This window comes from Pseudoliparis swirei, chromosome 20, assembly GCF_029220125.1.
Source record: "Pseudoliparis swirei isolate HS2019 ecotype Mariana Trench chromosome 20, NWPU_hadal_v1, whole genome shotgun sequence".
NCBI classification, from domain to species: domain Eukaryota; kingdom Metazoa; phylum Chordata; class Actinopteri; order Perciformes; family Liparidae; genus Pseudoliparis; species Pseudoliparis swirei.
In genome coordinates, this window is record NC_079407.1 from 9,061,138 (window position 1) to 9,075,997 (window position 14,860).

At 39.6% G+C, this 14,860-nt stretch overlaps 1 protein-coding gene across 2 annotated transcripts in view; it reads left to right on the forward strand.

Moving 5' to 3' along the window:
• LOC130211290 (vascular endothelial zinc finger 1-like) overlaps positions 1–13,894 on the forward strand; it is a 29,755-nt gene extending 15,861 nt beyond the window's left edge. The window contains exons 2-7 of one of the 2 annotated variants that reach the window (XM_056442033.1): positions 1,060–1,811; positions 4,485–4,554; positions 6,813–6,981; positions 7,733–7,774; positions 8,377–8,442; positions 8,623–13,894. In XM_056442033.1, the coding sequence (XP_056298008.1) occupies positions 1,060–1,811; positions 4,485–4,554; positions 6,813–6,981; positions 7,733–7,774; positions 8,377–8,442; positions 8,623–8,969 (1,446 nt within the window). In that variant the 3' untranslated portion in view covers positions 8,970–13,894. The remainder of the gene's footprint in view (positions 1–1,059; positions 1,812–4,484; positions 4,555–6,812; positions 6,982–7,732; positions 7,775–8,376; positions 8,443–8,622) is intronic. The other variant, XM_056442034.1, reaches the window with a different exon arrangement.
• The last annotated feature ends 966 nt before the right edge of the window (positions 13,895–14,860 follow it).

Genomic DNA, 14,860 nt, shown 5'->3' on the forward strand with positions numbered 1-14,860 from the left:
AGCTGGAACTCCAGGGTTTTTCCTGGGTCAAAATGGGTCTTCGGTGCTCCCCAAAAAAAGGTTTGCGCGCTGTGCGCGCACCATCTATTCATACACGTCGGGCTGTTGAGTGAGTGATCAGCAGCTGGTCGCTCTGTCAAGTCACGCCAGAGCTCCGATGCCGGCGCGCGCCTCGCTCAGCCGTGATGCGCGCACACAGGTGAGCACACCTCAGTGTTAAATTAAGCTTAGGGCACCAACATGACGAGCGGCTAGTCCCGCCCCCCTGAAGCTCTAAATTTAGGGGGAAACACTGAACTCGATTACTATTGATCCAAACAGAACGAGGGTTCGGCTGTAGCCTACTTGAAACATACTATTGAGAACATATTCGCTGACATGGACTTGATGAACACAGTTTTTTTGTTTTTTTTCATCGCAGACTTTTTTTTGCCTTAGGCGCTCAGGATTTGTCATAGGCGCTCGGGAAAACGGCTTAGGCGCGTGCCCAAATTTTCTCTCTGCAGGAAAAACCCTGAACTCATTTCATTTTTAGAAAGAATTATTGGCAATTTGTCAATAACCCTTTTTTTTTTACTGATTATCGAGTGATAACATTGAGTACGCCCTGATTGAACAACTGCATGAACATGGTTTACTTGCCTCAAGTGTTAATATTGAGTGCATCTTTTAAATTTGTTGCGTTTCTATATTGGTTGTGTTTTTGTGGAGCTTTCCTCAACAAAATCAATTCTTTGACTCTAACAACACATTTGATTGAATTGACTAAAAAAATGTGTTTCTTAGAAATAAGTTATTCGTTATAAATAAAGCATAAAGAACAAGTAATGGAGACCAAAACAACGTATTAGTCGACAAATTGACTAAAAGTGGGTCCCCCTAACGAACGGAGGATTTTGTGGAAAGCTAGATACTTAAATATGCTTTTGATAGCCAATATTTTACACTCTGGAGCACAAACACTACCCCTTTACCACTCTATTGGTCCTTCAGCTGCTGTATGTGGTTTAAGGATCTGTATTAACATCATTTTACATGGCTCTGTCTTTCTCATTACAGCAGGCCAATGAGGCTCTGCATCACCAGCACCAAATAGCCGGGAACAGCCTCTTGCCTTTGCTCAGTTCTGGAACTGAACCACCTGATCAGAAACCAGTGCTGCCCATTCCCTTGGACCAGAAACCCCCTGTTAGTGCTGCAGAACTTCTTAAAGACAATGTGGCTAGTGGGACTGGGGGAGGAGGAGGAGGTCCGCCAGTTGCTGTAGTAAAAAAGGAGCCTAAATCAAAGACGCCCTTCATCTGTGGTTACTGCAACAAGGCTTTCCGTGACAGCTACCACCTCCGGCGGCACGAGTCTTGCCACACTGGCATTAAGATGATTTCGCGGCCTAAGAAGACACAAACAGCCCCCACTATGGTGCCACTCATATCTACTGTACCACGTCAAAATAGTGGAAATCCTTCATACATTACTACTGTAGCTGGTATCCTGACTACAGCCACCACGTCCACATCCACAGGCACCAGCATCATGACCCCAATGCAACACCAACAGCAGCAGAGCATTCCTAAGAAACCCCCTAAACTAGTGAAAAAGAATCACGGTTGCGATATGTGTGGTAAGGCCTTCAGAGATGTGTACCACCTCAACCGCCACAAGCTGTCGCACTCTGATGAGAAGCCGTTTGAGTGTCCCATCTGCCAACAGAGGTTTAAGAGGAAGGATCGCATGACATACCATGTCCGCTCCCATGATGGTGGAGTTCACAAGCCTTACATCTGTTCCGTCTGTGGAAAGGGCTTTTCCAGGTATGTAGACATCATTTATAATGAATGCAGAGAGCATTTTAACCAAATCTCTGATCTTTGCTCATGGAAAAAGAGACGTGTAGCAATCCAGTGAACTAGTTTTAGTAAAGTACTACGACAACTACGCTCGTAACTGCTATTAAATGTTCGCGACTAAAAAGTCTGATTTATCAATAAACCTGCTCAACGAGCATGAACATGAAAAAAAGTATTTTTTTCAATCAAGGGCTGTGTATTATCAAGCACCTTGCATATTGCAATATATTTCAATACTGATGAACTGAAAATGTAAAAAAACACAACTTGCTGTTTGCTAACTGGATAGACTAATATGTACATAACATTATATTGATAACTAATTGCATCGACTTGAATGAATTAAAAATGTTAGTGTTTTTTGCGTTGTACATAGTAGTGCACTTGCCATAAATATAAAATGAAAATAAAGTGCATATTGTATTATTTTCTTAATGTGTAACTGAAGCCTCTAACTGCCATGTAGATGCCATTAACAACCCATTCAATTAAGTGAATTACATTATAAAAACTGAAATGGACACTGGCTGGGTCCTACCTTTTTTTGTCCCATTCCTCCAGTGCAGTTTTCAGCAACTCTGAAATGTTGCTGCCAGTAACATCAATACATTGTGTATTGCCCGTGTCTGCAAAACACATGAAACTAGTTCCCGATCCTCAGAGATGTGGTGTGCTAATCCGGATCATGCAACAGGCCGGGAGGTCACTGGCCTAGAACCGTATCGATGGAGAACTGTACCGATAAGGAGCTACAATATTAGTATTAGTATTAGTAACAATAAAATCCTAACGATACCCATCCTTATTTACCATCAGCTGCAGCGTATTTACAGAACAGTTAACTGTTCTGCAAACCATTTACCTTTTAGGGTGAGTTGGGAGCTTAGTGAAGTCCCCAGTGATGTTCTAGCTGTGAACGTTAGCTGTACAGTGTGTCTACAGGGGGTTAGCCATAACTCTGGCTAATTTTCAAATAATTTGCACTGCGTCATTTGCGTCGATTTTTTCATTGACTTTGTATGTTATTTTGCCCTGCAATTTTTTTCACCATGTTTGATTCTAACACAGAATAATGATTAGAAAATTATTTTATCCTTTGTCTTGGATTTGCCCTAAGTGTTTCAGATTGGCCTTGAAGATTCGGATAGATTTCAAATAATAAATGGCATTTTTAACCATTTTCAACCATGGAATATATTAATGTGGTAAGAACTGTCAATATAAGTGCATTTAGCCAGTTACTCTTAAATGATTAACATCCCTTCCCTTTAACAAGCATGGTTTAAAAAAAAATGGATTCAAAAATGTTGCCGGGTAATCAAACTACGACTAGGTTTGTCACAATACCAAAATTATAACTTTGATACAATACCTGTCATAAATATCACGGTATCCGATACTTACGATACCAGAATTTGATACAATACCACTAATATGATACTGATATATTTATCTATAGTAGTAATAAATAAAATATCTGCATGGTTACCTTTTTACAAGCTTGTTCCTGCCCAGCTTTTTCTACACTTAACAAATTGCATTAATATTTAGTATTAGCCTACAGCAGGATATTAATGAAAACTACATGGTGACAGCATAGTATTGATTATACACGGCTATGTAGTCCTTTTGTCTGTATCTGACCGGATGACGACATAGTTCCTTCCATAAGTATGAGCAATTGTAGAGTTCATATTTGATCTTAATTCATGGAATAATTTTTTTTCCTTAACTAAAAATTAAAAGAATTAGCTAACATCCACCCTCAGGCTCCACCAGCATGTAGCCATTTTTCATCAATTGTGTTTCATTTAGCACACGTGTGTGCATTGTGACTTCATGATCATATATGTTTGTCGTCAAACTCTGCTACGGCTACTCGTGTTAGGCTGTATAAGGGTGAGCTTGGGGTGTGCATCATGTTTATAATCACATTTGTTGACCTGTCGTTCTTTGAACTCTTTGAAAAGTGCGGGTCTCTATCTGAAAGGTGCTTTGCCATGTATGACGTGTTGATCTGAGTGGCTTTGAAACACATTTTGCAGACTAATCGCTGTATTTCAGTGGGCTTTCCCTCACTGTCTGCAATGTGGCCAAAGTATTTCCAGATTTCACTTCTGGCATCTTTTTTTTTACAAAAAGCCAAGGACGGTCTGCAAAAGCTCCGACACTTGACGCCATATTGTCTCCCCAGCAATCACTCGCTGTGAGTGAGCACTTTCTGTTAGTGTGTGAGTGCTGGACAGCCTCCTCCTCTTGCAGTCAACGCATGCAAGCAGCATGACAGAGCGGAGCAGTGAGTGTGCTCTGATCCTGTGCTATTTTAATGAAGTATCAATACTAAAAATATGTGAAACCAAATAGTTTTTAAAAAACGTCCGGGTACCGCGGTACCTTTTTAGTATCAGTAAACCGTGCAACCCTACCTACGGCACACTGCTGCTACCATCTGTACTGCTGATTGTGTCACATCTGTTAACCTAATCTCATGTTGTCAACACCATGACTGAAATGTGTCTCATGATGCTCTTTTCTGCTATATTCTACTGTCCCAATCTCATATGTCAATGAAATGATACTACTCGTGAATCAAAAGCTAAAGAATTTCCATTTTCTTTCTTGTCTTCATCTCTGCAGACCTGATCACCTAAGCTGTCATGTCAAGCATGTCCATTCCTCAGAGAGGCCATTTAAGTGCCAAGTAACGGTAAGTCAGGCAACTGTGGTTCAATCTTCAGTCTCTCAATCAGAGGATTGCCGGTTCAATCCCCAGGGGCCGGTATTTCAAAATGATCCACCAGGATTAATCCTCCTGGATTGGATTAAATCCTGATCAAATCCCAAAAACGGGTATTTCAAAGCAAATCTGATCCTGAAGATTCAGATTCGGATTTGGTAATCCAATCTTGCCTTTTATCCGGATTAAACACTGCTGTTGAGTATTTCAAAACTTTGGTGAGAAATCTGGATCAGTTTGATCCTAAAAATCAGGATTATCCTGATCCCACCTCAGAGGTGGATTTGAGGGAGATTACATGAAAAGGTTGGACCAGCCGAAGTGTAACTGCTCCCAAAGTTCATTGTTTGATACACATATAGCTAGACTGCTGTTTGATCAATGTTTATTTTCTTTGCACGTTCCTTTCTTTTTCATAAAACACAGTGAAAAATTGAAGTAAAAAAAAAAATACAACGTATTCGTTGAAAATCAGTCAAATGTATTTATTAACATGCATTCAGCACACACACTTAATTTTCATAGCCAAAGCTTAACCCTTGTGTTGCCTTCGGGTCAATTTGACCCGATTCAATGTTTCACCCTCCTGTCGCCTTCGGGTCAATATGACCCGATTCAATGTTTCACCCTCCTGTCGCCTTCGGGTCAATATGACCCGATTCAATGTTTAACCCTCCTGTTACCTTTATATTTCCTAACATATTTTACCCTTGAGGTCAATATGACCCCAGCTATTAAAATCTCCAGAAAATTATTAGAATTAATATTGTTTTCCAAGTTTAAGTGTGAGGTACTTTATTGTTTGTTTGTTGACTCCCGAAAGAACACCGACATTAAACATTGAATCGGGTCAAATTGACCCGAAGGCGACAGGAGGGTTAAATATTGAATCGGGTCAAAATGACCCGAAGGCAACACAAGGGTTAAACGGTTATGGCATTTGGAGCAGCTCTGTGTTAACTGGCCATCTTCTCTTTCCACAAACATCTTTAAAGAGAACACATATTAAGGTTTTATCTCTTTGGTTGACAACTGTTTCCTAAAAATGCAATTTAATTGAGTTTATTTTGTATAGCCCATTATCACAAATTACAAATTTGCCTCAGAGGGCTTTAAAAACTACACATAGACATCCCTGTCCGAGGACCTCACATCGAAGATATGTACAACACATTTTAAAATCTACACCCAATGCATAGCGAGTAAATGCATTAAAATGTGGACCGCGACGTACAGACGCTAGCCTCTTTACTAGCTTGTTAGCTCCTTAACACAGAAGTCAATGGAGCAGCGTTAGCTCTCGTTAGCGCGAACTCGGCTTAATTTTACTTCGCCGAGCTATTCTTTCAACTTTGTGCGGATTTACGTAATTTGTTAACTCAATATAGTGATTGCCTTTCATCTCGTTTTAGGACGCATCAACACTGACCAAGATTATATTTAGATTTAGAGACAACAGTAGTGCCAGCTTCTCCTTTTTTCCGTAAAATGTTCGCTCCATTTCCTGTTACCTGTCTGTGATCCAGGGGGCGGGGCCGGATTTGGAAATCCCAATCTGCCGGTATCAGGATCACTCTGATTCAATCCCGCAAAGTTTTGAAATACTGGGATGGATCAGGTTGATCCGTGGCTGAGGAAAGGGGGATTTGGTTATCCGGATCATTCTGATCTGGATTACAAGTTTTGAAATGCCGGCCCCAGATGTGCTAGCCCTAGTCGATGTGTCCTTGAGCAAGATACTTAACCCTGAATTGCTCCCCGAAGCTGTGTCTACAGCTGTGTATGGATGTAATTCGCTTTGGATAAAAGCATAAGCTAAATGTAATGTAATGTAAGTCATTATTTGGTCTGCTCTGAAAAAGTATTCAGGGTTAGACTTGTAATCATTATTACATGAGAATCAATATATTTGAGAAAGGCCAGATGGGATGAGACAGCTGCCACTCAGAAACTACTACTTGGACAGCCTACTCACCATTGGCCCAGGTCTTATAGTTGCAGTGAAGTTTCCATCACACTACCTGCCAGTTTCACTGTACAGATCTCTGCTGTGATCACAGTGTATTCGTGGCCGTTGGTCCAGAATTTATAGCAAAACCTATATTGCTGGTCACTCAAAATCTCCATGAACATGGCAGTTTGACTTGAATGTTCCGTTGTTGATGAAGGCATTCTAGTCACATGGATGTGTTTAGAGGAAAAACAATATTAATTGGTTTCTGTCCCAGGCCTGTACCTCCGCCTTCGCTACCAAAGACCGTCTGCGCTCCCACATGATCAGGCATGAAGGGAAAGTGACCTGCAACATCTGTGGCAAAATGCTAAGCGCTGCCTACATCACGAGTCACCTCAAGACACATGGCCAGGCCAGCTTCAGCAACCCATGTAACAATAAAGGTAGGGAAGAGTGTCCTTTTACTTCTATTAAAGCTCCTCACCACTTAATCATTGGAAAAACTGGGACAACAGCACAGCTACACATATTGAAACTTCCCAAATCATACATAAATGTTTTGTCATAATACTGATCAATACCCCACTCATCCAGCTGTGATTTAATGTACAAAAGACCGAAGCTAGTTAGTGCTCTAATTGGCCTGCCAACATCAGCTTTCAAGTTGAAATGTATTTTTTATGTTTTAAACTTGGAAAAGCAATTTTTGTGTTTGTCATGGAACTGCAGTCTTCACCCCTTTTTATGAAGAGCAGGCTTTTCAAAAACCGACACACTAGTTGTGACTTTCTCAGTTGCCTGTCACTAAGTAAGAGCAACAGATCTCAGCCAGCATGTGTTGAGTAACCTCTGTTGTCGTTGCAACCGTGGGGCTTGAGTCTGTGCAATTAAATTGGAACACAAGCTTTCAAATCTACTAACTTTACTTTTGTTGTGCTTTATTTTGTTATTATTGTCGAATGAGAGATGAGGACAAAAAAGGGATCTCCAATTTTATGGAAATGAAGATGGCCACAAAATGTTAGATTAGAGCTAACTTTAGGGATTAGGATCATCTTTAACTAAGTGTGTGTGTGTCCGTGTCCCTTGATAAACACACACCGTAACCATGCCAACTGTTGAAGCTGACTCCCAGATGGTGGCACTGCTGCCCTGAGCTCTTGTAACCCCATATGTGTCTGTATTTCTGAATAGGCATAAGTGACTGGCAGTGGAACCACTCAGGGCCACGAAAAGGTAATCCAGTAGCTAGTAGCAGAAACCCCAAAGCACTGAATTCTAACCTCTGCAAAACACAAGTGGCCAGTTTTTCTTCACGTACCATGTCACACAAGGACGGAAGCATTTCTTTTCTCTGAGGACTGTAGTAATTAAGGTTCTTGGTTTTTGCTAATATAAGGTTAAATTTCATGAAGCAGGATCAGTAGATCATTTAATGAACCACAAACTGGGCCATAACACTTAAACTAGATGCACATTACCTGACCTTTCATCAGAGGTAATTTCTGTCCTGACTTTGATCAGATCAACCGTCTTTTTATTTACCCACTCTTCAAATTTATCAATTACAAAAATGATGATATCCCAGTTGAGATAGGGTCATAACTGACCCAGCAGCGAGCTAGCCACCCCACAGCATAGGTGAGACATGTTGACAATGACCCTGTGATGTACTGGCCCTGAACTCAGCTGGGATGGTCAAATTGGCAGTCCTGCAGTGTAGTGTGTATCCAGCCTTCGGCATACCAGAGCTTTAGTTGTCCTTCATAATGTGTTACTGTTTCAAATGACAGATACCTGGTTAGTCTACTGATCCTGCTTTTTGAATTTACCCCCAGGTGAGTTGACGGTAGGAGAGATTTTAAATAACTCCTTTCAAGTCCTAATTGACAACTCTCACAAAGGTAGGTTTCCTTAACAATATTACCACAGTTGACATAATGCATTAATTGACATTTTCAGTGACCGAGCTTAACAGTCAAGGAGCTGAGAGGGCTGTTGACTTTCCCTGTTTTGGAGGGGTAATATATTTCACAAGGTTGACCAGCCCTAACTCTACTCTTATCTGTTTTTCTTAAAAACAGATGCCAACACTGTGCACAACAACTCGGCCACTACGACGGCAGTCACCAACGCAGCAATAACTTCGGCCATGAACCGTGGTGGCATTTCCAGTAATCCCGTCACCATCGCTGCTCAGATGAACATCGGCACCAGTACAGTCAACATCATGTCACAGGTCAACCTGCAGCACCCCGTCACCATCACTGGCCCTGTGAACCTGGCCTCCATCAACATCCCTACAACGGCACACATGAATATCACCACTCCCATGTCCATGAATATCACCGGGCCACTCAACATTGCCATGAGATCAATGGAGAGCATGCCTTTTCTATCCCAAGTTCTGCCTTCCTCCCCTCCTTGGTAGAGTTTCTATTAGTCTGTGTAAAAGCCGATAATGTTTTAACTGCCTAATAATAGATGAGTCGCTCGAATCTTAGTAAAACTGCCTGTTTGATGGGTTGACAGTGTGTTAAACTTGAAACGGTGATAAAGTTTGGGGTCACTTAGAAATGTCTTTATTTTTCAAAGAAAAGCACTGTTTTTTTCAATAAAGATAACATTAATCAAAAATACACACTATACATTGTTAATGTGGTAAATGACTATTCTAGGTGGAAACGTCTGGTTTCTAATGAAATATCTCCATAGGTGTATAGAGGCCCATTTCCATCAACTATCACTCCAGTGTTCTAATGGTACATTGTGTTTGCTAATCGCCTTAGAAGACTAATATCTGATTAGAAAACCCTTGTGCAATTATGTTAGCACAGCTGAAAACAGTTATGCTGGTGATATAAACTATACAACTGGCCTTCCTTTGAGCTTGAAGTTTGAAGAACAAAATTAATACTTCAAATATTAATCATTATTTCGAACCTTGTCAATGTCTTGACTATATTTTCTATTCAATTTTCAATTCATTTGATAAATAAAAGTGAGTTTTCATGGAAGACACAAAATTGTCTGGATGACCCCAAACTTTTGAACGGTAGTGTATGTAATTCAACCACATAGATAGTAACGAATGATTGTTACCTGCAGGAATAATTATTACTGCATATTTTGTATTTTTTTTTATTTTGGTTGTATTTATAGGAGAACAAATTATTTCAGATATCTGTAATCATGATAGAAAAATAATAGTTTTGAGTGCTTGCAGCCACTCATTGCAGAGAATTAGCTCTGTATTACTGAGATAAAGTTCTGAGTCTGTCAGAATAATTCTTTAGGGATGGTAACATGGATACATCTGTTTTATCATAGTATTAGTTTTATTTTATTTTAGATATTGTAATATAGGACATTTCTAGAAATGTATTAGAGAACGGTTTTATTGATATCAGATAACCCATTGAATTAATTACTTGACAAATTAAGGTACTTCATCACATTGATGCAACAATTCTGTAAATCAAATATTACCATAAATAAGTCTTGCTCAGAGATATGCGACATTGCCCACACACCAAAATGAAGAGATACTGCAGTGTAAATAGTAAGGCAACATTTCTGGCGCATGTCAAGTTATTGTCGTCTCAAAGTATATATCATAATGCTCAACCTATGTCCACTGTTCCTCAGCGCCTAAGTTTGTCTTGTTTGTTCTGAGGGGCCATGTCATACTAAAAAATCAACAGATAAACTGGTTTGAAAAAAATCATAAACTTCATTCATTTTTCTCTGTTAACAACCACATTTCAGTGTACATTAGATCTAGAACTGTCGATGCATGGTCCGAGTACGGAAGTTTAGTCATGATAACGCGATCTTTTGGGGGAGGTGAAATGATACCTCCGTGTTCACAGATGGTCTTGAGTGCCAACATGTATGGCCTCAAATCTCCGCCGGCTGATAAAGACTATGAAATATAGTTGAAAACTCCAGAAAAAAAGATAGCAAATGGTCCTGAGGTCCATGTTACTTCAAGGTGAACAATTTTCTGGCTTCGGTAAATGGCATTTTGTGCAGATATTCCAAGTACAGAATATGTTATGCCAAAGATTTTCTAAGTATCGTGTTGTCCCCTAAATGCTATATTTCAACAGATAAGAGAAACACCTTTAAACGGCATTTGGACCATCATAGGACAAAACGCTCCTTTTGGACACCCAGAGTAATGAAATTGTGGCCTCAGGTGGGGCTGCCTGACCCGGGTCGGTCTGCCTGGCGAATCGTTCATCAAAAGCCAACAATACCCATTTTATTATTGCAATAATTATCATTTTTTAAATATGTATTGATGTGTATATTATTGTTGAATTGTTGGCCTTACACAGGAACAGGTTTCATTATACTTTCAAACAGAGTATTTGCTTCCACTTTGGTGTACAATTATTGGGCAGTTAATACAATACCAGCTGCTGCATTGTCACCCATGTTTTAAAAATGTTTTTTCCCCATGCCTTCCCTTTTTTTAAACTAGGGTAGTTTGTTTTATGACGACAGAGCCCTATTCCAAAACTCTTTCATCTCCATTTAGCTGCTGAAGGACAGAGTTGATCTCGTGCCAGTGGCCACTTCAACATTATTTTCAACTAAGCATCTGATTTCAAATCTGGGTGTTATGTAAGACCTTATAGACCTTTAGGCTTTCTAAACGGCTCCTTGAGTTGAAGTGTATTGCCAGAATTCTCTTAAATGCTTCCTCTTTAGGCACATTTTGTTTCAATTTGTTTCTGTTATTTTAGGTGACTTGTCAGTATTTGATTGTTTATGTATTTTAAGGTTTTAATTGCAAAATACAAAGCTTCCATTTGGAAAGCCTGAGTGAGTGAGTACCTCCCCCCCCCCCCCTGATGTATTTTTGTTTTAATGGCTGGAAACCAGTCAGTCAACACAAGTTTCTGTCACACCTGTTTGAGATTTTTTGTAATGTATTTATATCATGACATTTGAAGGTACAGCTAAGAGGAAATGTCTTATACTGAAAGCATGACCCTTACGATTTTCCCTTAAAATATCAGTATTATTTAAAGGTCAAATAATCTAAAATTTCCATTACTGAGGAATGTTTAACTGTAGAGGTCAAGAGAGCTGCCCAGTAGAATCTGTACTACAAACCAGTCTCAAAGTTAACCTGTGATATGTTTAGTTGGTAAGATTGTTTACTTTAACAAGTATAAGATCCCCATCACTGTCAGGCAAACTCAGGAGGGTTACTGAGAATCGTCTTTTAAAACCATGTTCAGCTATTCACACACTGGTCTTCACTTTGTAAATCTGAAATACTATGTTATTGCCTTGTACCTGGGGGAGAGGGAACATCTCTACTTAACATAGGCTAGCAATGCAAGAACTATACCACTACTGATGTGGCTGTCCATCTGAGACTAGTTAACAGATAATGCTTGTGTCGCGTTAAGTTATTAACTAATATCTGTAGCTACAGTTTGACACACCATATGCCTCCAATAACATATATTTATACTGTTTTCCCAAAAAAATGTAAAACACAATCAGGAGCCATACCATTGGATTGCCAAACTTGTTCAATGACATGAACACTGAGTGTAGTGGGTTCCTGTCCTCTGCCCCACACGGTGCTACTCCTCAGAGACTAGACTTGAAGCCAGAGAATCTGACTTTGAGGATTAACAGTGCTGCTGTTATTCTCATTGAAGGAGCATGTCACCCAGTGCAGCGGCATGGCTCTTTTCTGTATTTTTATTAGCTTTTGAAAAACACTTGTTAGCAATATCCGATTATGTCCCAGGGTTCCCTGGTGGCGTGTATCTTAAGGAACACAAGTTCATTAGTTTGTAGATGTGACAACTGTTTATAGTTAAGAGACTTTAGTCAGTGCAGGACCTCTAAAGCACTTGCAGCAGACTTTAGAATGTGCACACTACAGAAGAATGGTACTTAGAGGGGCTTTTCAATTTGGTGGAATGAGTCAATGATTGGTGTTTTTTACAGTTCACCTGGCCACATCTGCACTTTGGCAGCCCAAATGTTTGGCCCCTTAGTTTCATTGTATGCAACAAAGTCCACCAAAGGAAATGTTCTAATGTGTAATGGCATTATGATCTTGGAATTTGATTAATTTACCATCTGTACTTTTTTTAATGTTCCATTTAGTTGACTGAGCTTGTTCAGTGTAGGTTTTAGTTTAAAACCCATTATTAGAAGGCTAGTGACTTTTTCTGAAAACAAAACACACACAAAAATTAGGATGAAAGGAAGTGTGTAGTGTCATTTGTCCTTCTCCAGTTGCCGTAAACAAGTGTGCCTGAAACATTTTTGCAAGACTTTTCCACACATTGACGCTTCCTCCTCTAGATGTGCTGTGTGAGGGAACAGTTTGTGGGAAGCCTTCATCAGTTCGGAATGCCGTGGACCCCACGGGTCTGGCAACCAAACTATATTGTGATTAGTTCTTTTTTTTTTTTTACCTGATGAGTGTGAAGTTATTTGACTTCAAGAACCTGAAACCTGAGTGGAGGTTTTTATTTGGGTCACGGTCATGTAGACATATCAATGACATTCAACCATGTGGATTCATCTTTTTTTACTTTTCTTTTTACTCCAACCTAATGTGAAAAACATTATTTGGCCAAATAATATAGAATATTTTTTTTCTTCCTGTGAAGTTTGTATGATACATTTGGCAGATGTGAAGGCAAATGAATGTATATCTTTGTACAAACCATTTAGTTCGAGAATGTGTTAGTTATGACAGACACATGCAAGAAAATAACCTTTTATACATCTTTTTGTATTAGAACATTAACTATGGTAATTTTTGTAAAAACGAAAGCTAGGCTTTCTGATTAGCAGAAAGGTAAAACATTCCTACATTTTTTTTAAATGTATGTCCATTGAGAATAATTATGTAAAGATACGCGCAATGTTTTATGTGCCTTTTATTTGGGTTTGTCTAAATAAAAGAAAACAATAAAGCATGATTTTTCCAGTCCATGCTGAGTCCCACGAAGGAGAGTCAATCCTCTCCATCTCAGCTGAATCTCTGGACTGCACTCAAAACACTCCTAGATCAGGAGAGATTACTCCTTTCTGGTTTTAGTTGCTTATCTTGGCTTTAGTCAAGGTTTCTGGGAGGCTGAGATGGTTGCTGATGTCCCCTCTTAATGGATGTTTCTGATCTACAGACTCCTCAGTGTCTTCACCGGCTCACTGGCTCACAGTTGGCCTGCTCATGATGAAAGTGCCTCTGTGACTTTGCTTATCGGAGTGGATTGTGGGGGATTTTGTGCCAAACCATGGTCTGTATGTGACAAAAACATTTCGGTGTTTTTTTCATTCTTTAACTATTAAACTTGGAAAATGTGATGGGCTGTGTCTTGTTTGACATTCAGTGGTTAACTGACACCTAAATAAGCAAAGATGTGATTCTGTATGATATGAATCCAGTTGACTGACATCCTTTTTTAATGTCAGTCAACTGGATTAAAAAATGCATATTTTACTTCTTACCTGTAGTGCTGTTTATCGATCTGTTGTTTTGGAGTTACCAAAGTGATTCAAATTGTTATAGTGTACTGTAAATGCTGATTAAGCAGAATTATCATGAATACTGATTCTTACTCTTTACTTTGCTCTTTTGGATTCGAATTACCACGGCTTACGGAACCATTGAAATGTCAAAATGATTTTTGCACAAAAGTTTCCCACAAACGGTTATGAGCCTTCACTTCTCATACACAATAGAATAAAACATTATTGTCCTGCATCAAATGGTGTAGTTATTTAATCACAAAAGTGATATTTCAGCAATACTTCTTTGACAAGACAAAATAATTTTCCCATTTCCCAATTTGTGCCTTTTCCTTGCTGGTGACCCACAGATTGATCTCAGCTCTCCATCTTGATACACTTCTCAATTTCTAAAATGCATCTGGAGGATTAAAGCCAGAGGACAAAGGAGGAAACACTATACTTTAAGGAAGTCTTTTTGGCACCTGTAAACTAATTAAAACTAACTGGGTGACTGCGGATCAGTGGTGAACAGGGTCGTTCTTCAATCAGAGGATCGTTGGTTTGATCCCCTGCTACGCTAGTCCATGTTGATGTTTCCTTGGGCAAGACACTTCACCCCAAATTGCTCTTGTAGCTGTGCCTACGTTGTGTGAATGTGTCGTTAGTCTTGATGTCCAGGTGCATGGTAGCCCTTCCCATCAGTGTGTCAATGGGTGTGATTGGGTGAATCATGTGTTAAAGCATTTTGAGTGGTCGGAAGACTAGAAGAGCGACAGGTCCATTTACCATTTAAGAGTTGCTTTACCTAAACAGCTGGCA